The 22,207-nt window shown below is 50.9% G+C and overlaps 1 protein-coding gene across 1 annotated transcript; it reads right to left on the reverse strand.

The window, feature by feature from the left end:
* Nucleotides 1-1,228: 1,228 nt before the first annotated feature.
* Nucleotides 1,229-21,888, reverse strand: LOC142471341 (sperm acrosome membrane-associated protein 4-like). Its single transcript, XM_075578167.1, has 3 exons — nt 21,674-21,888; nt 4,054-4,158; nt 1,229-2,342 (listed from the first exon to the last, which is right to left on the reverse strand). Exons 1-3 carry the CDS (start codon nt 21,729-21,731, stop codon nt 2,140-2,142), a joined length of 366 nt encoding a protein of 121 aa, XP_075434282.1. The 5' UTR covers nt 21,732-21,888; the 3' UTR covers nt 1,229-2,139.
* Nucleotides 21,889-22,207: the final 319 nt, after the last annotated feature.

Consider the following 22,207-nt stretch of genomic DNA (forward strand, 5'->3'; position numbering starts at 1 on the left):
GGCTAGTCCCACGAATTCGGGTATACCCGGGTGTATTGAGGTTTGTGACTGTTTTCTGCCCGAGTGCATTGAGGTATTTTCCAGGCAGGGATTGAAGCATTTTATTCCCGCTGGCTGCAATACTGCACAGTATATATATATATACTGCATTACAATTCATGAATTTATGCCATCTGGTAGACACGCGAAGCATTGCAGCCTATTAAATCCTAATCATTATCATTTAACAGATCAGCCGCCCGTCAGCCAGGCATGAACCCAGGCTGGGAAGGCAAATGCAACGGGGCTTGTCAGAGGTGAGGAGCGGCGCATTCCAGGTATCTGCCAGGTACATACTGGGTATTTGCTCGAATAAAGTGTGTCGGTGCAGTAGAAGAGATCCACAGTCCACAATGTCCCGTTCTTTTACACTGGACGCCTGTCTGGAAATACAAATGAAACAACCATTGCGCAGTACCCTATGCTCAGTGTTCCACACCCCCACCGATCACCCCTGAAGAAGTGACGTCAGAGTCACGAAACGCGCGTAGGGTGGAGCTTGCTGTACGTGCTGCGACGTGCAGACCCTGTGGAAGGAAGGGAGGTTGATTGACGGGGAACGTCATCGGAGGAGGGACTAGGCGCTCCGAGTCACGGCCACGAAACGGGGAACCACGCCGACTCCAGCCTCCTCCTGCAATCCCTCGGCATCCTCCCATGTGAAGCGGACGGCACGTTGTAGGACACGCATAGGGCATTCTCGCATGTGAGTGCATGTTTTTATGCCTGTCTTTTTTAATAATAAATGTTATAGTGCTATACTATTGGTGCCCCTTTCTGTTCCCAATCGGTATGGTGATGCTGATGCTGGAAGTGTAAAGCGCGATACCAGCAGCAGGAATCAGTCGGAGCCAATCGTGTGGGGACTTAAAGAAACCTTTTGAGGCCCATTTTTATCTATTTTTAAGTAAGTAGATAGCAACGGTGGGGGTGTGGAACACTGACCCTAGGGTACTGCGCAATGGTTGTTTCATTTGTATTTCCAGACAAGCGTCCAGTGTAAAAGAACGGGACATTGTGGACTGTGGATCTCTTCTATATCATCTTTTGATTCATGGGACTACTCCAATTCGTCAGGTTTATTATCTGATAGTGCGCCAGGGAATCACTGTTTGTGTTGTATCTGTGTTATTTGTCATATATCTCTCTGTACTTCCAGGTAAAACTAGAAATAATCCGGAGCCAAGAAAGATAGAAACGTCTTTATTTGTATACAGGGAAGTCAGATATTTTATTATAAAAGGGAGCAAAGTTAATATGAAGGGGAGGAAGGAGACTCTCTGTGAGAGGGGGAGGAGAGACTGTTAGAGGGGGGAGGCAGAGGAGAGAATGTAAGAGGGTTAGGAGGAAGAGAGACTGCGAGAGGAGATGATGATGAGGAGGAGAGACTGAGAGGGGGAAGGAGGAGAGACTGTGATATGGGGAGGAGGAGAGATTGTGAGAGGGGGACAGAATGTGAGAGGGGGAGGAGAGACTGTGAGAGGGGGGAGGAGGAGAGACTGTGAGAGGGGGAGGAGGAGAGACTGTGAAGGGGGAGGAGAGACTGTGAAGGGGGAGGAGGAGAGACTGTGAGAGGGGGAAGGAGGAGAGACTGTGAGAGGGGGAAGGAGGAGAGACTGTGAGGGGGGAGGAGGAGAGACTGTGAGGGGGGGAGGAGGAGAGACTGTGAGAGGGGGAGGATGAGGGACTGTGAGAAGGGGAGGAGAAGAGACTGTGAGAGGGGGGAAGAGAAGAGACTATCTGCGAGATGGGGGGAGGAGGAGAAACTCTGTGAAAGGGGGAGGCAGAGGAAAGACTGTGAGAGGGAGGGAGGCAGATGAGAGACTGCAAGAGGAGATGAGGGGGAGGAGAGTGACTGTGAGAGGGGGGAGTAGGAGAAACTATCTGCAAGATGGAGAGGACAGACTCTGCGAGAGGGGGGAAGACAGACTCTGCGAGAGGGGGGAGGAGAGACTCTCTGTGAGACGGGGGGAGGAGGAAAGACTGCAAGACGGGAGGGGAGGCAGAGGGGGAGGTGAGGAGAGACTCTGCAGGGGAGAGGAGGGGTGATTCTCTGCAGGGGAGAAAGATCATTTATTTAGGAGCGATGCTCTGCAGGACTCATGACTGCTTAACCAGCCACAGAGCCACCAGGGCAGCTAGCCCGGTGACCAGGTACATCCTGGGGGTGGCCGCGGAGTTGCAGAGGTCAATGAAGCAGCAGGAAGAGGCGGTTTTCACAGTCGCACCATTGTATGTCGTCGATGTCTCTGAACCACATGTCAGGGGCTCCATGCAGCCCTTCTGCTTCATATTAATAAAATCTGCGGTAGAGACACAAGAGATTGTAATCTACTGAAGTCCTAGAGGTGCCAGGCTCTGTATATACCCCTGTGCCAGCCCTAGAGGTGCCAGACTTTGTATAAACCCCTGTGCCAGCCCTAGAGGTGCCAGGTTCTGTATATATCCCTGTGCCAGCCCTAGAGGTGCCAGGCTCTGTATATCCCCCTGTGCCAGCCCTAGAGGTAACAGGCTCTGTATATCCCCCTTTGCCAGCCCTCGAGGTGCCAGGCTCTGTATATCCCCCTGTGCCAGGCTCTGTATATCACCCTGTGCCAGGCCTAGAGGTGCCAGGCTCTGTATATCCCCCTGTGCCAGGCTCTGTATATCACCCTGTGCCAGCCCTAGAGGTGCCAGGCTCTGTATATCCCAGTGTGCCAGCCCTAGAGGTGCCAGGCTCTGTATATATCCCAGTGTGCCAGCCCCAGAGGTGCCAAACTCTGTATACAACCCAGTGTGCCAGCCCTAGAGGTGCCAGGCTCTGTATATCCCCCTGTGCCAGGCTCTGTATATCCCCCTGTGCCAGCCCTAGAGGTACCAGGTTCTGTATATCCCCCGTATATGCCCTAGAGGTGCCAGGCTCTGTATATCACCCTGTGCCAGCCCTAGAGGTGCCAGGCTCTGTATATCCCCCTGTGACAGGCTCTGTATATCCCCCTGTGCCAGCCCTAGAGGTGCCAAACTCTGTATACATCCCAGTGTGCCAGCCCTAGAGGTACCAGGCTCTGTATATATCCCAGTGTGCCAGCCCTAGAGGTGCCAAACTCTGTATACATCCCAGTGAGCCAGCCCTAGAGGTACCAGGCTCTGTATATATCCCAGTGTGCCAGCCCTAGAGGTGCCAGGCTCTGTATACATCCCAGTGTGCCAGCCCTAGAGGTGCCAGGTTCTGTGTATACCCCTGTGCCAGCCCTAGAGGTGCCAGGCTCTGTATATCCCCCTGTGCCAGCCCTAGAGGTGCCAGGCTCTATATATCCCCCTGTGCCAGCCCTAGAGGTGCCACACTCTGTATATCCCAGTGTGCCAGCCCTGGAGGTGCCAGGCTCTATATATCCCAGTGTGCCAGCCCTAGAGGTGCCAGGTTCTGTATATCCCCCGTACCAGCCCTAGAGGTGCCAGGCTCTGTATATCACCCTGTGCCAGCCCTAGAGGTGCCAGACTCTGTATATCCCCCTGTGCCAGGCTCTGTATATCACCCTGTGCCAGCCCTAGAGGTGCCAGGCTCTATATATCCCAGTGTGCCAGCCCTAGAGGTGCCAGGCTCTGTATATATCACAGTGTGCCAGCCCTAGAGGTGCCAGGCTCTGTATATATCACAGTGTGCCAGCCCTAGAGGTGCCAGGCAGAGATGGGCGAATCCTCCCAAATCCATTCCAAGGGTTTTCGGAGTTGTTACCCCCAAAATCCGTTTGGAGGTGTAAATACCTCATACGGATTTGGTCGGCTTCAATCTGTGTGGATTCAACACAAAACGCCATTGGATACAACCTGCGGTGGATTCTTATAAATGTATTGGCAATAAAAAAATCGACAAGATGCGAAACGCGCTTCTTGAGATTGATCTGCCGAAATCCGTGGATCCAAGGGATCCAAATCCACCCGAAACATTCGCCGATCTCTAGTACCAGGCTGTGTCAATCCTAATGAGAGAAAAGCTGAATGCTGGTGTGGGAAGTCATACTCAGCATCACTCACCGTTCGTCGCAGTCTCCGTTGAACACCCATCTCCAATCTTACAGCTTGTTATTGAGGGAGATGAACAGATCCCAAAATCACACTTATAGCAGTTCAGCGCATGACCTGTAAGAGACAGCACAGGTACAGTGCGGGCAGCGGCAGTGCCAGCCTCCCCCTAACACACACTACTACACCATGTATACACAGCACAGGTACAGCGCGGGCAGCGGCAGCGCCAGCCTCCCCCTCACACACACTACTACACCATGTATACACAGCACAGGTACAGTGCGGGCAGCGGCAGTGCCAGCCTCCCCCTAACACACACTACTACACCATGTATACACAGCACAGGTACAGCGCGGGCAGCGGCAGCGCCAGCCTCCCCCTCACACACACTACTACACCATGTATACACAGCACAGGTACAGTGCGGGCAGCGGCAGTGCCAGCCTCCCCCTAACACACACTACTACACCATGTATACACAGCACAGGTACAGCGCGGGCAGCGGCAGTGCCAGCCTCCCCCTCACACACACTACTACACCATGTATACACAGCACAGGTACAGTGCGGGCAGCGGCAGTGCCAGCCTCCCCCTCACACACACACTACTACACCATGTATACACAGCACAGGTACAGCGCGGGCAGCGGCAGTGCCAGCCTCCCCCTCACACACTACGACTACACCATGTATACACAGCACAGGTACAGCACGGGCAGTGCCAGCCTCCCCCTCACACACACTACTACACCATGTATACACAGCACAGGTACAGTGCGGGCAGCGGCAGTGCCAGCCTCCCCCTCACACACACTTCTACACCATGACATGTATACACAGCACAGGTACAGCGTGGGCAGCGGCAGTGCCAGCCTCCCCCTCACACACACATCACCACCATGTATACACAGCACAGGTACAGCGCGGGCAGCGGCAGTGCCAGGCTCCCCCTCACACACTACTACACCATGTATACACAGCACAGGTACAGCGCGGGCAGCGGCAGTGCCAGCCTCCCCCTCACACACACTACTACACCATGTATACACAGCACAGGTACAGCGCGGGTAGTGCCAGCCTCCCCCTCACACACACTACTACACCATGTATACACAGCACAGGTACAGCGCGGGCAGCGGAAGTGCCAGCCTCCCCATCACACACACTACTACACCATGTATACACAGCACAGGTACAGCGCGGGCAGCGGCAGTGCCAGCCTCCCCCTCACACACACTTCTACACCATGACATGTACACACAGCACAGGTACAGCGCGGGCAGCAGCAGTGCCAGCCTCCCCCTCACACACACTACTACACCGTGTATACACAGCACAGGTACAGCGCGGGCAGCGGCAGTGACAGCCTCCCCTAACACACTACTACACCATGTATACACAGCACAGGTACAGCGCAGGCAGCGTCAGTGTCAGCCTCCCCCTCACACACACTACTACACTATGTATACACAGCACAGGTACATTGCGGGCAGCGGCAGTGCCAGCCTCCCCTCACACACTACTACACCATGTATACACAGCACAGGTACAGCGCGGGCAGCGGCAGTGCCAGCCTCCCCCTCACACACTACTACACCATGTATACACAGCACAGGTACAGTGCGGTCAGCGGCAGTGCCAGCCTCCCCCTCACACACACTACTACACCATGTATACACAGCACAGGTACAGCGCGGGCAGCGGAAGTGCCAGCCTCCCCATCACACACACTACTACACCATGTATACACAGCACAGGTACAGCGCGGGCAGCGGCAGTGCCAGCCTCCCACTCACACACACTACTACACCATGTATACACAGCACAGGTACAGCGCGGGAAGTGCCAGCCTCCCCCTCACACACACTACTACACCATGTATACACAGCAAAGGTACAGCTCGGGAAGTGCCAGCCTCCCCCTCACACACACTACTACACCATGTATACACAGCACAGGTACAGCGCGGGCAGCGGCAGCGCCAGCCTCCCCCTCACACACACTACTACACCATGTATACACAGCACAGGTACAGCGCAGGCAGTGCCAGCCTCCCCCTCACACACACTACTACACCATGTATACACAGCACAGGTACAGTGCGGGAAGTGCCAGCCTCCCCCTCACACACACTACTATACCATGTATACACAGCACAGGTACAGCGCGGGAAGTGCCAGCCTCCCCCTCACACACACTACTACACCATGTATACACAGCACAGGTACAGCGCGGGCAGCGGCAGCGCCAGCCTCCCCCTCACACACACTACTACACCATGTATACACAGCACAGGTACAGCGTGGGCAGCGGCAGTGCCAGCCTCCCCCTCACAAACACTACTACACCATGACATGTATACACAGCACAGGTACAGCGCGGGCAGCGGCAGTGCCAGCCTCCCCCTCTCATAATCACTATTACGCCATGTATACACAGCACAGGTACAGCGCGGGCAGCGTCAGTGACAGCCTCCTCCTCACACACATTACTACACCATGACATGTATATACAGCACAGGTACAGCGCGGGCAGCGGCAGTGCCAGCCTCCCCCTCACACTACTACATCATGTATACACAGCACAGGTACAGCGCGGGCAGTGCCAGCCACCCCCTCACAGACACTACTACACCATGTATACACAGCACAGGTACAGTGCGGGCAGCACCAGTGCCAGCCTCCCCCTCACACACACTACTACACCATGTATACACAGCACAGGTACAGCACGGGCAGCGGCAGTGCCAGCCTCCCCCCCTCTCACACACACTACTACATCATGTATACATAGCACAGGTACAGCGCAGGCAGTGCCAGCCTCCCCCTCACACACACTAGTATACCATGTATACACAGCACAGGTACAGCGCGGGAAGTGCCAGCCTCCCCCTCACACACACTACTACACCATGTATACACAGCACAGGTACAGCGCGGGAAGTGCCAGCCTCCCCCTCACACACACTACTACACCATGTATACACAGCACAGGTTCAGCACGGGCAGCGGCAGTGCCAGCCTCCCCCTCACACACACTACTACACCATGACATGTGTACACAGCACAGGTACAGCGCGGGCAGCGGCAGTGCCAGCCTCCCCCTCACACACACTTCTACACCATGTATACACAGCACAGGTACAGCGCGGGCAGTGCCAGCCTCCCCCTCACACACAGGAAGGGGAGGAGCTGTGAGCCAAGATGGCGTCAGACCCTGGAGGAGGGAGAGGAGTGGGAACCAGGTCTCAAGCTAATCTGAATGCGGATAAGAAAGTTTCCCTGGAAGCTAAAGTGCAGAAATGTTTGCAAAAGAAAGAGTCAGAAAATATGGAAAAAGAGATGAATGAAAATGTTGGGCAGAAAGAATCTGAAATGGAGAATACTGAAAGTCCGGCTCAGAACCAGACGGGTAAGAGAACTGCGGCTAAAACCAGCTCAAGGTCTAATGAAGCCAAGAGTAAAAGGCAGGCAGAGCATGAGAAAAGGAGACTTGGGGGTCACAGAAAGTGTTATCCCACAAATTGGCAAGGACATACACACTAATGCACAGGCAACTACAGCTACACCTGAGACAGAGACCACCCAAGCAGCTGCACCTGACGCAGTGACCCCGCAAGCAGCTGCACCTGACGCAGTGACCCCGCAAACAACTGTACCTGACGCAGTGACCCCACAAACAACTGTACCTGACGCAGTGACCCTGCATACAGCTGCACCGGAGATAGAGAAACTGCATACAACTCTACCTGATACAGAGAGACTACAAGCAGCTGATGGTTGCAGACAGGTGCAGGAATTAGCAGCCACACCCAAGGCAGACACACAGCAAACAGCCCAGGCTGAGAGCCTGAATGATGCTGGCAATACACCTGAGACAGAGCAGCAAACAGCCCAGGCAGAAGTGTCTGAAATAGAAATGGCTGAAGCAGTGGAGAACGCTGAAGCAGTAGAGGCTTTTGAGGCGCAAGAAATGGAGATTCCTAAAGTGGGAGAGAAATCCATACAGCCTGCAGCAGCATCAAAGCCCTTAGCAGAAACAGGAGCGGCAAAAGCAAAGTCCTTAGCTGAAGCAGGAACGGCAGCAAAACCAACAGGAGCGGCTGAGCCAGCTCCCCCACAGCAGTCAGCATGGAGTACAAGACGCCCAGGTACATCTTATATGTCATTTGATGATGCAAGAAAGCGCAGGAACGTTGTCAGACTACATTATTGGGGGGATATGGTTCCTATACCGGACAGATTTGTTGTAGGAAAAGACTTGATCAAAGTTTCTCTTGGCTTCCAACCCAGTGAGGTTTACGCTTTGTTACATGCTCCTAGTAGCAGAAACTACGAAGTCAGCTTTAAGACACCAGAAGGGCTTGAAAAATTCTGGTTTCGTTACAGAGAAGTGAAGGATAATCCAGAATGGGAATTCTTTAAAGTTATCCAGGTTTCTCGCCCTGTGACCGTGGAAGTGAATATTATCTTTGATATTGAGACTGTAGCGGTAGAAGATATATGTTTTTGGCTGCAAAGACAGTGCGATATTCAGTCTGGTCCAGTGAAAAGTATGGATGCTGAAGGTTTCTGGAATGAGGGCTACAAGTTTAAAGTTAAACTTCGATACACACACAATGTGGCATGTCACCTCCCAAACGCCATATATATTGGAAGAGATCGCGGGCGATGTTTTTATTGGGGACAGCCTAAAAAATGTTTTAAATGTGATTCCCCCAGGCACTTAAGCTCAACATGTGACAAAATCAGGTGCACTTTATGTGGTTCTATTGGTCATCACAGCTCTGAGTGTGACAAGGACATAGTCTGCAACCTGTGCTATAAATGTGGTCATTCCTTTAAAGATTGCCCAGAAGCCGAACACAACCATTATGGGCAGAATGAAATGTCTAGAGTACAGAATACAGCATCTCCTTGTGATAAAGAGAATACCACAGAGTCATCAGAAAGTCTTCAACTTACACCTGTAGAAGAGGTTTTAAAGTCTCTGGGTCTGACATATACACTTCCAGCCCAAAGGGGGTCAGACGGAGAACACAGGAGCGATCTGAGCAAAGATGGCGGCGAGTCCCGCAAGGATGGCGGCGAACCCTGCAAAGATGGCGGCGAACCCTGCAAAGATGGCGGCGAACCCTGCAAAGATGGCGACGAACCCTGCAAAGATGGCGGCGAACCTCGTAAAGATGGCGATAAGGAATGGGAAACAATAACAAGTAAAAACAAGACTGCCCAAACCAGCTCAGCAGGAAAGAAAACGACAGAAACTGTCCAAGAAGAGATCTCGCTGCACAATACATATGAGGTATTGGAGGAAAAGTGTTGGGGTGAAAAGATGGATGACGCAGACCCCGATATGTCGGACAGTCAGACCTCGCAGCGGTCTGGATCTATTCAGGACATTGAGATGGCCGGACCATCGAATAAGAGAAATCTGCCATCAGAGAGTCCCCCCGGGAGAAAGAAAATGGTCAAAAAGAAAAATGGTGCAAAAAAGAAAAAAAAAGGGTGGTGGTGATTCACTAAATATGCAAAGTTCCCCTCTCCGCTGAAAGTGGCAACTAATTAATGTGAATAGTGTTAAGGGGAAAAGATACAGACTCAAGTCTTTTCTAGTCTAAAGGACATTAAGAATTAGATTTTCTTTTTGCAGGAAACTTGCCTGATTACTTTGATTTATTTATCTATCAGTAAAGTGTATATAACAGGGGGAATCTGAGAGGTTGGAGAGAGGCGTTTAGATATCTTTGAAAAGGGAATCTCTGTAAGATAAATGTATTGTTTATGTCATTTTCTGGATGCTATTCTGTAAGTATTGTGTGTTTTTGTAAATATTTGTATTTTGTATTTAAAATAAAAAAGATTCCCCTCACACACACTACTACACCATGTATACACAGCACAGGTACAGCGCGGGCAGCGGCAGTGCCAGCCTCCCCCTCACACACTACTACACCATGTATACACAGCACAGGTACAGCGCGGGCAGCGGCAGTGCCAGCCTCCCCCTCACACACACTACTACACCATGTATACACAGCACAGGTACAGCGCGGGCAGCGGCAGTGCCAGCCTCCCCCTCACACACACTACTACACCATGTATACACAGCACAGGTACAGCGCGGGCAGCGGTAGTGCCAGCCTCCCACTCACACACACTACTACACCATGTATACACAGCACAGGTACAGCGCGAGCAGCACCAGTGCCAGCCTCCCCCTCACACACACTACTACACCATGTATACACAGCACAGGTACATCGCGGGCAGCGGTAGTGCCAGCCTCCCCCTCACACACACTACTACACCATGCATACACAGCACAGGTACAGCATGGGCAGTGCCAGCCTCCCCCTCACACACAGGAAGGGGAGGAGCTGTGAGCCAAGATGGCGGCAGACCCTGGAGGAGGGAGAGGAGGGAGAGGAGTGGGAACCAGGTCTCAAGCTAATCTGAATGCGGATAAGAAAGTTTCACTGGAAGCTAAAGTGCAAGAACTTTACTACACCAGGGTCACACGCATAGCACATCCGTGTATTTCCTGTGGCACAGCACATATTTACACACTACTACACCGTGACATGTATACACAGCATAGGTACAGCGCGGGCAGTGCCAGCCTCCCCCTCACACACACTACTACACCATGTATACACAGCACAGGTACAGCGCAGGCAGCGGCAGTGCCAGCCTCCCCCTCACACACACTACTACACCATGTATACACAGCACAGGTACAGCGCTGGCAGCAGCAGTGCCAGCCTCCCCCTCACACACACTACTACACCTTGTATACACAGCACATGTACAGCGCGGGCAGCGGCAGTGCAGCCTCCCCCTCACACACACTACTACACCATGTATACACAGCACAGGTACAGCGCGGGCAGCGGCAGTGCCAGCCTCCCCCTCACACACACTACTACACCATGTATACACAGCACAGGTACAGCATGGGCGGTGCCAGCCTCCCCCTCACACACACTACTACACCATGTATACACAGCACAGGTACAGCGCGGGCAGCGGCAGTGCCAGCCTCCCCCTCACACACACTACTAGAGCATGTATACAGAGCACAGGTACAGCATGGGCGGTGCCAGCCTCCCCCTCACACACACTACTACATCATGTATACACAGCACAGGTACAGCGCGGGCAGCGGCAGTGCCAGCCTGCCCCTCACACACACTACTACACCATTTACACACAGCACGGGCAGCGGCAGTGCCAGCCTCCCCTTCACACACACTACTACACCATGACATGTATACACAGCACAGGTACATTGCGGGCAGTGCCAGCCTCCCCCTCACACACACTACTACACCATGTATACACAGCACAGGTACAGCGCGGGCAGCGGCAGTGCCAGCCTGCCCCTCACACACACTACTACACCATGACATGTATACACAGCACAGGTACAGTGCGGGCAGTGCCAGCTTCCCCCTCACACACACTACTACACAATGTATACACAGCACCTGTACAGGGTGGGCAGCGGCAGTGCCAGCCTGCCCCTCACACACTACTACACCATGTATACACAGCACAGGTACAGTGCGGGCAGTGCCAGCCTCCCCCTCACACACACTACTACACCATGTATACACAGCACAGGTACAGCACGGGCAGCGGCAGTGCCAGCCTGCCCCTCATACACACTACTACACCATGACATGTATACACAGGGTGTCAGTAAGTTTACATGGTACATTTGTTTACCCTTCCTGGACCCTGGTTGAGAGATTTCGTAGTCCACGTCACCCATGTGGCGGAGTACTTCAAATGGGCCCTGCCATTTGGCCAGGAGTTTGCTCTCACAACTAGGTAATATTAACATGACCTGGTCCCCAGGCGGAAACACCCGCTTATGAGCATTATGGTTATAATTTCTCTCCTGACTCTCTTGGGCTGATCTAAGATTCTCCCTTGCAAAATGGCCAACTATGTCTAGGCGATTCCTAAGGTCTAACACATATTGAAGGGCATTCTTGGAGGGGACGACTGCTCCCATGATATTTTTAGGTGGTCTTGGATACCCCGGGGCTGGCGGCCACATAGTAGCTCAAATAGAGAGAAACCTGTGGAGGCCTGGGGAACTTCCCGCACGGCAAACAGCAGGAAGGGGAGAAGTTCATCCCAAGCTCTCTTGTCAGTATCTACAAACTTCCTTATATTACTCTTTAGTGTTCGATTAAACCGTGCCACCAATCCGTCAGACTGTGGATGGTAGACCGATATCTGAACCGACTTGACCTCTAGTAATTTTAAGACATCCTGCATCAGTTTAGCCATAACATTCGTCCCTTGGTCTGTCAACATAACCTGGGGAAGTCTGACCCGTGAGAACAGGTCCAACAACGTGTTGGCTACCTGCTTAGCAATTGCTGTTCTCAGGGGAAATGCCTCGGGGTACCTTTGGTTCTAGAGGTCCTATGAAGTCTACCCCAATTCTCTCAAAAGAAACTGAGACCAAGGGTAGAGGAACCAAAGTGACTGTTTTTTGCCCCTTCTGACTTGTTATCTGGTATTCAGGACATGCCGCACAATATTTTGGAACATCATCATGCATCCCTGGCCAATAAAACCGGGATGAAATACGGTCCATGGTTTTGTCTCTACTGAGGTGACCGCCCCACGGGATAGCTTTAATAAACACCTAGGGACCAAGATTTGTCTAGTGACCTCTTCTGTTTGTGTCTGCTTATTCAACCGGTACAGAATATCATTTGACAATTCAAAAAGAGGGAACACCATTAGTCCTTGTGCATTCAATACATTATCATCAATTTGTTACCACCTTCTCATACTGTCTGGCAAGGACAATGTCCTCCCTCTGCCTCAGGGAGAGCCAGTTCTGGTAAGGCTGAGTCCATGCTCCCTGCTTGCTCGCTGAGGCGCGCTGAGGCTCAGGGAAAGTGGGTGCTTTCCCTGGCCTTGCGGTTGCTTGTCCTGCTCGCCGTCAGGGGGCGGGCCGGGGCGGGCGCGTCTCCGGCCGGGGGCGGGACAGTGACATCACAGAGCTGGTTCGCCCTCATTGGGTGAACCGCTCACGTGACCGGCCTGTCGCGCCGGCAAGCGGGGGAATTTTAAATTCCCCTAAGACCTGCGCTCCCGCAAGCGCGCGGAAGCGCAGGTGAGCCCCTACTAAAGCCGCTCTAATTGCGGCTGTAGGGGCTCAGTGCTGAGTGGGAGCGCGCGTCAGCACGCTTCCGCCAGCAAGCAAGTAACATGTCCGAGGCCTTAGACTCCAAGCTCTGTCTCTGTCACTAAAAGCCCTATAATTGCACTCAGAAGTTACAGGTACAGGTGCTGTGGGTAAATGCTATTATCAAATAGATAGGACCAAAGGAAAAGGTCCAAATACCCACCTCGTAACGGACTCAAGACAGTCCCAAATCCCATATAGGACAATTATTCATTGTAGCAGTATATATACAGGCTATACTCTACATTTTGCCGTTTCTCCCATTGAAGGATTTTTAAACTTTATTGTGTGTATATATATATATATATATATATATATATATGTGTATTTGTGTGTGTGTTTTGTCGCTATATAGAGACCAATAAAATGTTATTATTTTTTTTATTTTAATTTTGGACTATCTTGAGTCCGTTACGAGGGTTTTTTGGACCCTTTTCCTTTGGTTTTATCTATTTGATAATAGCATTTACCCACAGCACCTATACAGTACCTGGGTGCTGTAACTTCTGAGTGCCATTATAGGGCTTTTAGTGACCCTTGGTGGTCATTTGCTGAAGTGTTAGTTACCACAGGTTTTTCCCTTTGCACCAAGTTTTTTTATTCTGTACTATTAGGTGAGCGGGTTGTCACTATGTTTGTATGACATTCCCAGTCATTACCTGTGATTTAGGTGTTCGTCTTGTCACATTGAGTCCCAGATGTTTGTAACTAGTCCTGTTTATCACGGCGCCTTTGCTTCCGAGATTTCGGAACCCTGTGTCTACCGGAGAAAATATCAGCAGAAAAAGGGAACAGTTTACCGGGCTTCTCTTGTATCAGAGAAGAAGGCTCCTCCTGGGAGGGATCCAGTAAACTAGAGAAAAAGGGCCCAGTCCCGGCCGAACAAAACGGGGGCAGGCAGCCAATCCTACTTCTATCTTGGCCTCCCGACCCTTTACCTCAAGCAGGACGTTAGCCGTTGGGTACCATTCGATTTTCCCACAAGGCCCTGGGCGGAATTACCCCCAATAAGGACTGGAAGTATCCAGGGTTTGCAGCTTTCCCTGCTGAAGCCGAAAGCTGAGATTCTGCCGAAGGAACAATCCGTCTGTGGGCCCTCCATATGTCGGTGATCCTGTCCTTTACAGGTAGAAAACGGAGAGCATTCTCTCTCAGGGGTTTGACGTGGACACCTCCCAGGTGACTTGGGATACTGGCGACCAGGAGTCGGGTGGCTCCTGTGTGCGACGTCCCGGTGAAGTACCCCTCTTTTGGAGATGTGCCGACATTAGGTAGAAGACGAGCCTCTCGGTGGTTGTGACGGTGAGGGGGGTAACCATGCTCACTAATAAAGGTCAAGCCCACTTGGTTGTTCCCGATCCATGTTTTGGGGTCCTAGAGTGTCAGCTCTTGGGCCTGACTTTTGTATATGTATATATGTTGTATATGAGAAATATGCGGCAATAAATCATTGTTATGATTTTGCCTTTCCAGGAGTGCCAGCGAGCAGAGATTGCTGGGCTATGAGTTTCAGGGTGGGGTTTTGCAGAGAAAATGTTGTCAGATTTGTGTCTAGGTAGCGGGGTTCCAGAATTGCTGGTTACCCCAAAAATGTAGCTGGGAGCCGAGTTGGATTCCCAGGTACATGTAGACACATCGCCAGGATGCCCTGCTTCAGCACAGAAAGGTAAAAGAGGGCATAGGGATACACATATCCCGGGTATAGTTAGGGGTCCCTGGTTTATTGGAGTCCCCGACAGTATATGCCCCAAACCCCCAGACCCAGTATAGGGTTTCGGAGTGTCTCCAACCATCCATAAGGTTGCGAGAGTGAAATTATTTCTCAGTCCAGCTTCGGTACATTAGAAGCAACTCTGAAACTTAACTTAAGCGTTATTTGAAGCCACTTTTTAGTAAACGTCTTATAGGAAGGTGTAACAGGGGAGTTATCCCTGTTCAAGTAATGTGCCTCTAATCCAGCAGTGTGGTGGTTAACTGCTGGTAGTCAATTAACAAATACCACCTGCCTGATTGCTTAGAAAAGCCTGTCTTTTGAGACAGGAAGAGAGACACCTTAGCTCATACCTGAGCTGAACTTGGAGACAGAGCAGAGATTGTCTTTGACTCTCACAACTTGTCTTGAGCCCTGCCAGAAGACACAGCAGAGCTGCTTTCAAGACACAGGGAAAACTTCTAAACCTGAATGCTGACAGCCTCAAAAACCCATGAAGACAAGGGTACAGTGAGAGCTGGGAATACCGCTCATCTGAAAGACAAGGTTGCAAAATTTGAACCACCTAAACAAGCACTAGCAAAACTTCAGCCACCCAACAGGCAACAAAAGGTACACGTGCTGAATCAAAACCAGAAGAATCCTTAGCTGATGAAGCTGAAAAGATGGGACATTCTCTGGAAGTGGGTGTGGAATTGCAACTTAACCCCAAAGAGGCTGAACTAGCAACCCCATTGAGTGGGAAAAGGGCAGAGAGACAGCTTCAAGAGCGGAAAACTCAAAGGGCTGTTTTTAAACGCTCTGCAGCTGCTGCCATACAGTATGCCTACAATAAGATGAGCACCCGATGCGAGGGAAATCTCATGACCGCGCACGTAGCAAAAAGACTATACTTAGAAAAAGTCCTCCTCGAGCGACTGAGGGGTGCTGATCTCAAGCACCTTCAGGAGGAGACACGAATAAACTGGAGAAAGGGCTCCAATCCCAACAGGACTGAGGGTTCTCTTCCTCCATCCACTCTCATTCAAGTCAGAGATATCTAGAATGAGAGTGGAAGGATGGGCTTTGGCTGTGGCAAGCCCGAGCTTCCCACAAACAGGGAGGTATGTAACAGGGGAGTTATCCCTGTTCAAGTAACGTGTCTCTAATCCAGCAGTGTGGTGGTTAACTGCTGGTAGTCAATTAACAAACACCACCTGCCTGATTGCTTAGAAAAGCCTGTCTTTTGAGACAGGAAGAGAGACTCCTTAGCTCATACCTGAGCTGAACTTGGAGACAGAGCAGAGATTGTCTTTGACTCTCACAACTTGTCTTGAGCCCTGCCAGAAGACACAGCAGAGCTGCTTTCAAGACACAGGGAAAACTTCTAAACCTGAATGCTGACAGCCTCAAAAACCCATGAAGACAAGGGTACAGTGAGAGCTGGGAATACCGCTCATCTGAAAGACAAGGTTGCAAAATTTGAACCACCTAAACAAGCACTAGCAAAACTTCAGCCACCCAACAGGCAACAAAAGGTACACGTGCTGAATCAAAACCAGAAGAATCCTTAGCTGATGAAGCTGAAAAGATGGGACATTCTCTGGAAGTGGGTGTGGAATTGCAACTTAACCCCAAAGAGGCTGAACTAGCAACCCCATTGAGTGGGAAAAGGGCAGAGAGACAGCTTCAAGAGCGGAAAACTCAAAGGGCTGTTTTTAAACGCTCTGCAGCTGCTGCCATACAGTATGCCTACAATAAGATGAGCACCCGATGCGAGGGAAATCTCATGACCGCGCACGTAGCAAAAAGACTATACTTAGAAAAAGTCCTCCTCGAGCGACTGAGGGGTGCTGATCTCAAGCACCTTCAGGAGGAGACACGAATAAACTGGAGAAAGGGCTCCAATCCCAACAGGACTGAGGGTTCTCTTCCTCCATCCACTCTCATTCAAGTCAGAGATATCTAGAATGAGAGTGGAAGGATGGGCTTTGGCTGTGGCAAGCCCGAGCTTCCCACAAACAGGGAGGTATGTAACAGGGGAGTTATCCCTGTTCAAGTAACGTGTCTCTAATCCAGCAGTGTGGTGGTTAACTGCTGGTAGTCAATTAACAAACACCACCTGCCTGATTGCTTAGAAAAGCCTGTCTTTTGAGACAGGAAGAGAGACTCCTTAGCTCATACCTGAGCTGAACTTGGAGACAGAGCAGAGATTGTCTTTGACTCTCACAACTTGTCTTGAGCCCTGCCAGAAGACACAGCAGAGCTGCTTTCAAGACACAGGGAAAACTTCTAAACCTGAATGCTGACAGCCTCAAAAACCCATGAAGACAAGGGTACAGTGAGAGCTGGGAATACCGCTCATCTGAAAGACAAGGTTGCAAAATTTGAACCACCTAAACAAGCACTAGCAAAACTTCAGCCACCCAACAGGCAACAAAAGGTACACGTGCTGAATCAAAACCAGAAGAATCCTTAGCTGATGAAGCTGAAAAGATGGGACATTCTCTGGAAGTGGGTGTGGAATTGCAACTTAACCCCAAAGAGGCTGAACTAGCAACCCCATTGAGTGGGAAAAGGGCAGAGAGACAGCTTCAAGAGCGGAAAACTCAAAGGGCTGTTTTTAAACGCTCTGCAGCTGCTGCCATACAGTATGCCTACAATAAGATGAGCACCCGATGCGAGGGAAATCTCATGACCGCGCACGTAGCAAAAAGACTATACTTAGAAAAAGTCCTCCTCGAGCGACTGAGGGGTGCTGATCTCAAGCACCTTCAGGAGGAGACACGAATAAACTGGAGAAAGGGCTCCAATCCCAACAGGACTGAGGGTTCTCTTCCTCCATCCACTCTCATTCAAGTCAGAGATATCTAGAATGAGAGTGGAAGGATGGGCTTTGGCTGTGGCAAGCCCGAGCTTCCCACAAACAGGGAGGTATGTAACAGGGGAGTTATCCCTGTTCAAGTAACGTGTCTCTAATCCAGCAGTGTGGTGGTTAACTGCTGGTAGTCAATTAACAAACACCACCTGCCTGATTGCTTAGAAAAGCCTGTCTTTTGAGACAGGAAGAGAGACTCCTTAGCTCATACCTGAGCTGAACTTGGAGACAGAGCAGAGATTGTCTTTGACTCTCACAACTTGTCTTGAGCCCTGCCAGAAGACACAGCAGAGCTGCTTTCAAGACACAGGGAAAACTTCTAAACCTGAATGCTGACACACTCTGAGGAAAAGGGAGCTGAACCAGGGACAGAGAAGATTTTCCCTCCAAATCACTACAAACAGATAAGACTTTCATATACAAGACTTTTAATATCTGTTCATCTCATGCTATATGTTTGGGGCTGGGAGACATGCTTATCTAATGGAGTTGTGAACTGCATAGTATTTCACTAGAAATACTCCCAAGTGAATAGAAGCTTTGTTTACCCCTTGTTTGGATGGTTTCCTGATGTTAAGGAAACAGGCGCAATAAAAGGCTTATTTAATTTCACAATAACGAGTCTCCCTTGCATACCTCTGTGAGCGTCCGCCTACAGAAGGTCTAGGAGCTCTGAGAATGAACGTGCGCGCCTTTTCAGTAGATCCTAGGGGACGAGGAACTTAGAAGAATTTTGTGAGATTTTTATAAATCTGGTGTATAAAGGTATATATATGTTTTATGCCCTGTATATGAGCTGGGGAATTTCCAAGTCCCTGGTTCCGAGAGACCAGGGGGCCACCAGGCTTGGTGCCACTGAGTCTGCTCGGGTCCCGGACTTTAAAGCCACAGAGATGTCAAGGTGTTAGGACGGGCAGAGTACCAGTTTTGCTTGAGTACCCACGTCCTGGCATGAATAAGGGCTATCCGGCGACCATTTGCCCGTCCCAGGACTCTGAGGCGCCTGGCCCAGTGAAGGTTTCAATATGCTAAGAGGCAGAGGTGCCAGGTTGGCGCACGCTGCTTTGAAGAATTGAAATCCGTGCCCGCTGCTTCAGGGTGCCGGCAAATCGCTGATAGGCTGGTGGCAAAATTCCCACGCTCTGATTGGCTGAGGTATTCTGTGAATGGGGCTGAAATCCTATATGAAACCTAGCAGCCAATCAGCTCAGGATGTTCTAAGCGCCAAGAAAGCAGCGGCAGATTCGAACCGACCAAAAGATGCTCTGCGAGAAATAGACGCGAGCCGGCTTCAGGAATCTCAAGGCAAGTCCCACTTTTCGGGGCCAAGTTCTGAGAATAGAACGTAGCTGTCGCAGCTGGAACCGCACGCCGAAAAGAGTACCAGGACGTTTGGTACTCGCTCCCGGTCAAGGGATTTCAGCACCTCCAGAGCGGAAAGAGCGGTGGCGGCAGGAACTGCACGCCGAGATCAGTTCCACGACTTTTCGGGCTTAGTCCCGGTCATCTAAAGGACTTTGTAAAGACTTTGAGGCCTATTTAGTAAGCGCTCATAAGCCACGTATCAAGCACTGATCGCCCAAAATACCTTCTGCTAGGCAGAAAGCGGTGATAAGTGGGTGATAAAAGACTGAATCGCCCCCAAAAAATTACTCATAAAAAAAAAAATCACAGAGGCAGCGGCGATAAGCCACTTATCGGCGCTTTACGGTATCTTCATAAACGAGCGCAACTCTAGTAGCAGTGATTGGGCTACAAACGCCTGTCACCGCTCTAGAATAGTGATTTTATCACAAAGTCCTCGCGCCAGAAAAAGTCCCGCAGAGAAGCGGCGAGATGGGACTTAGAAAAACAAAAATGCATTTTTTCCTGCTTAGGATTGATGCCGGGAATCTCTGGAGCTGATATACAATAATATTAGCACCAGAGACCCCTGGCATGAACCCTATGCAATCAAAATGCATTTACAGAAAACTTCATTACCATAGCGGATAGCCTCAGGGACCCCCTACTTCCCGAGATACAGGCCCCGTTATGGGGGGCCAGTATCTCCTATGCGTTTAAATGTCCGCGTCACGTGACCGTGGGAATAAAAGGCATAGGAGATACCGGCACCCCATAACGGGGCCTGAATCTCAGGAAGTAGGGGGTCCCCGAGGCTGAAACCAATGCAGTTCAGCTCAGGAGACCCCCTGCTCATCTAAACTATTAACACATTTAAAATGTATACACATATATTTTGGGTGAGATTTGCACAGGGAGATACGGCTCTCTCAGAGCAGCTCTCTCTGCAGTAGATACAAGTCGCCGGGTAAGGCCTTTTCAGAGGGTCGTTCATCAGATCAAACCCCCCAGTAAGTGTCTTTCCTCTTGTTTATTGTAATTCACTGTGTGTACGTCTGTTTCAAAGGAATAAATGGCAATTTGTTTTTCTTCTTGGTTTTGCTCAGTGATATGATCCCGGTATATAGAGGTGTAAATTCCTGGTGACAATAAGGGTTACGCCCTTTTGCCGGCAAGGGTTTCTCAAGTTCATGTCACAGCAGAACAGGATTTTCATGATACACAGGCCTTATTCCAGGCTTTCTCCCTTCAGAGTTTCAGCATGTCTTTCTCTGGTGCAATCAGGAAGAAGAACCATGAATAAGTCTAGAGTCTGTGTTTTTCAAGCCCCTTAAAGAGACAATTGGTTAATTGACCTAGCCTTTTCAAAGCTGTAATTAACCCAGTCACTGCTGGACCGCAGACCTACTGTATACATAGGTCTCCTAGATATACTAAATTCACCCTGTCACACACACACACACACACCTACTAGTACTACTACTACTACACCATGACATGTATATACAGCACAGGTACAGCGCAGGCAGCGGCAGTCCAAGCCTCCCCCTCACACACACTACTACACCATGTATACACAGCACAGGTACAGCGCAGGCAGCGGCAGTGCCAGCCTCCCCCTCTCACACACTACTACACCATGTATACACAGCACAGGTACAGCGCGAGCAGCGGCAGTGCCAGCCTCCCTGTCACACACACTACTACACCATGACATGTATACACAGCACAGGTACAGTGCGGGCAGTGCCAGCCTCCCCCTCACACACACTACTACACCATGACATGTATACACAGCACAGGTACAGCGCGGGCAGCGGCAGTGCCAGCCTCCCCCTCACACACACTACTACTCCATGTATACACAGCACAGGTACAGTGCGGGCAGCGGCAGTGCCAGCCTCCCCCTCACACACACTACTACACCATGACATGTATACACAGCACAGGTACAGTGCGGGCAGTGCCAGCCTCCCCCTCACACACACTACTACACCATGTATACACAGCACAGGTACAGCGCGGGCAGCAGTAGTGCCAGCCTCCCCCTCACACACTACTACACCATGCCATGTATACACAGCACAGGTACACCGCGGGCAGTGCCATCCTCCCCCTCACACACACTACTACACCATGTATACACTGCACAGGTACAGCGCGGGCAGTGCCAGCCTCCCCCTCACACACACTACTACACCATGTATACACAGCACAGGTACAGCACAGGCAGCAGCAGTGCCAACCTCCCCCTCACACACACTACTACACCATGTATACACAGCACAGGTACAGCGCGGGCAGTGCCAGCCTCCCCCTCACACACACTACTACACCATAACATGTATACACAGCACAGGTACAGCGCAGGCAGCGGCAGTGCCAGCCTCCCCCTCACACACACTACTACACCATGTATACACCGCACAGGTACAGCGCGGGCAGCGGCAGTGCCAGCCTCCCCCCCCCACCCCCCCTCACACATTCTGCAGGTTTTCTTACCGATCTGGCAGCTTAGTAGAAGGAAAAGTACATTAGGTACCCATCCTGTCACCTTCATGCTCTGTCTCTCTGTCTGTCTCTCTGTCTCTTTTTTTTTCTCCTCTCATGACAACCTTTCTGGATCTCAGTTCTGGGTGTGTTTTGTTACACCCAACCTCCAAATACCCTGCAGGCGTTGTATGTGCCCGTGTGGATCGGCACAGCTGTTACAGAATACAGGTGATCCTGGCATCCTTGCACCTGTAGTATAATAAAGCTGAAAGATGCAGGGCCTGGGACTTGTAAGGCTGTCACAGGGTAAATACAGTAATAAATACAAGTAAATACAGAGGGTGGTACCACTAGGGTTGACATAGGGGTATATACACAACCTGGTACCTCTAGTGCTAGCTTGTGGGATATACAACGCCTGGCAGTGCTGGCACGTCTAGGGATGTTTGTATATCTGTATAAAGAGCTTTATATATGGTGTTTATTTTGTTCTTTGGATTCAGTGCTAGTTCATAAGCTCTGAAAATACCATCATTGTATTGT

This window comes from Ascaphus truei, chromosome 20 (genome assembly GCF_040206685.1).
Source record: "Ascaphus truei isolate aAscTru1 chromosome 20, aAscTru1.hap1, whole genome shotgun sequence".
Lineage (NCBI taxonomy): Eukaryota > Metazoa > Chordata > Amphibia > Anura > Ascaphidae > Ascaphus > Ascaphus truei.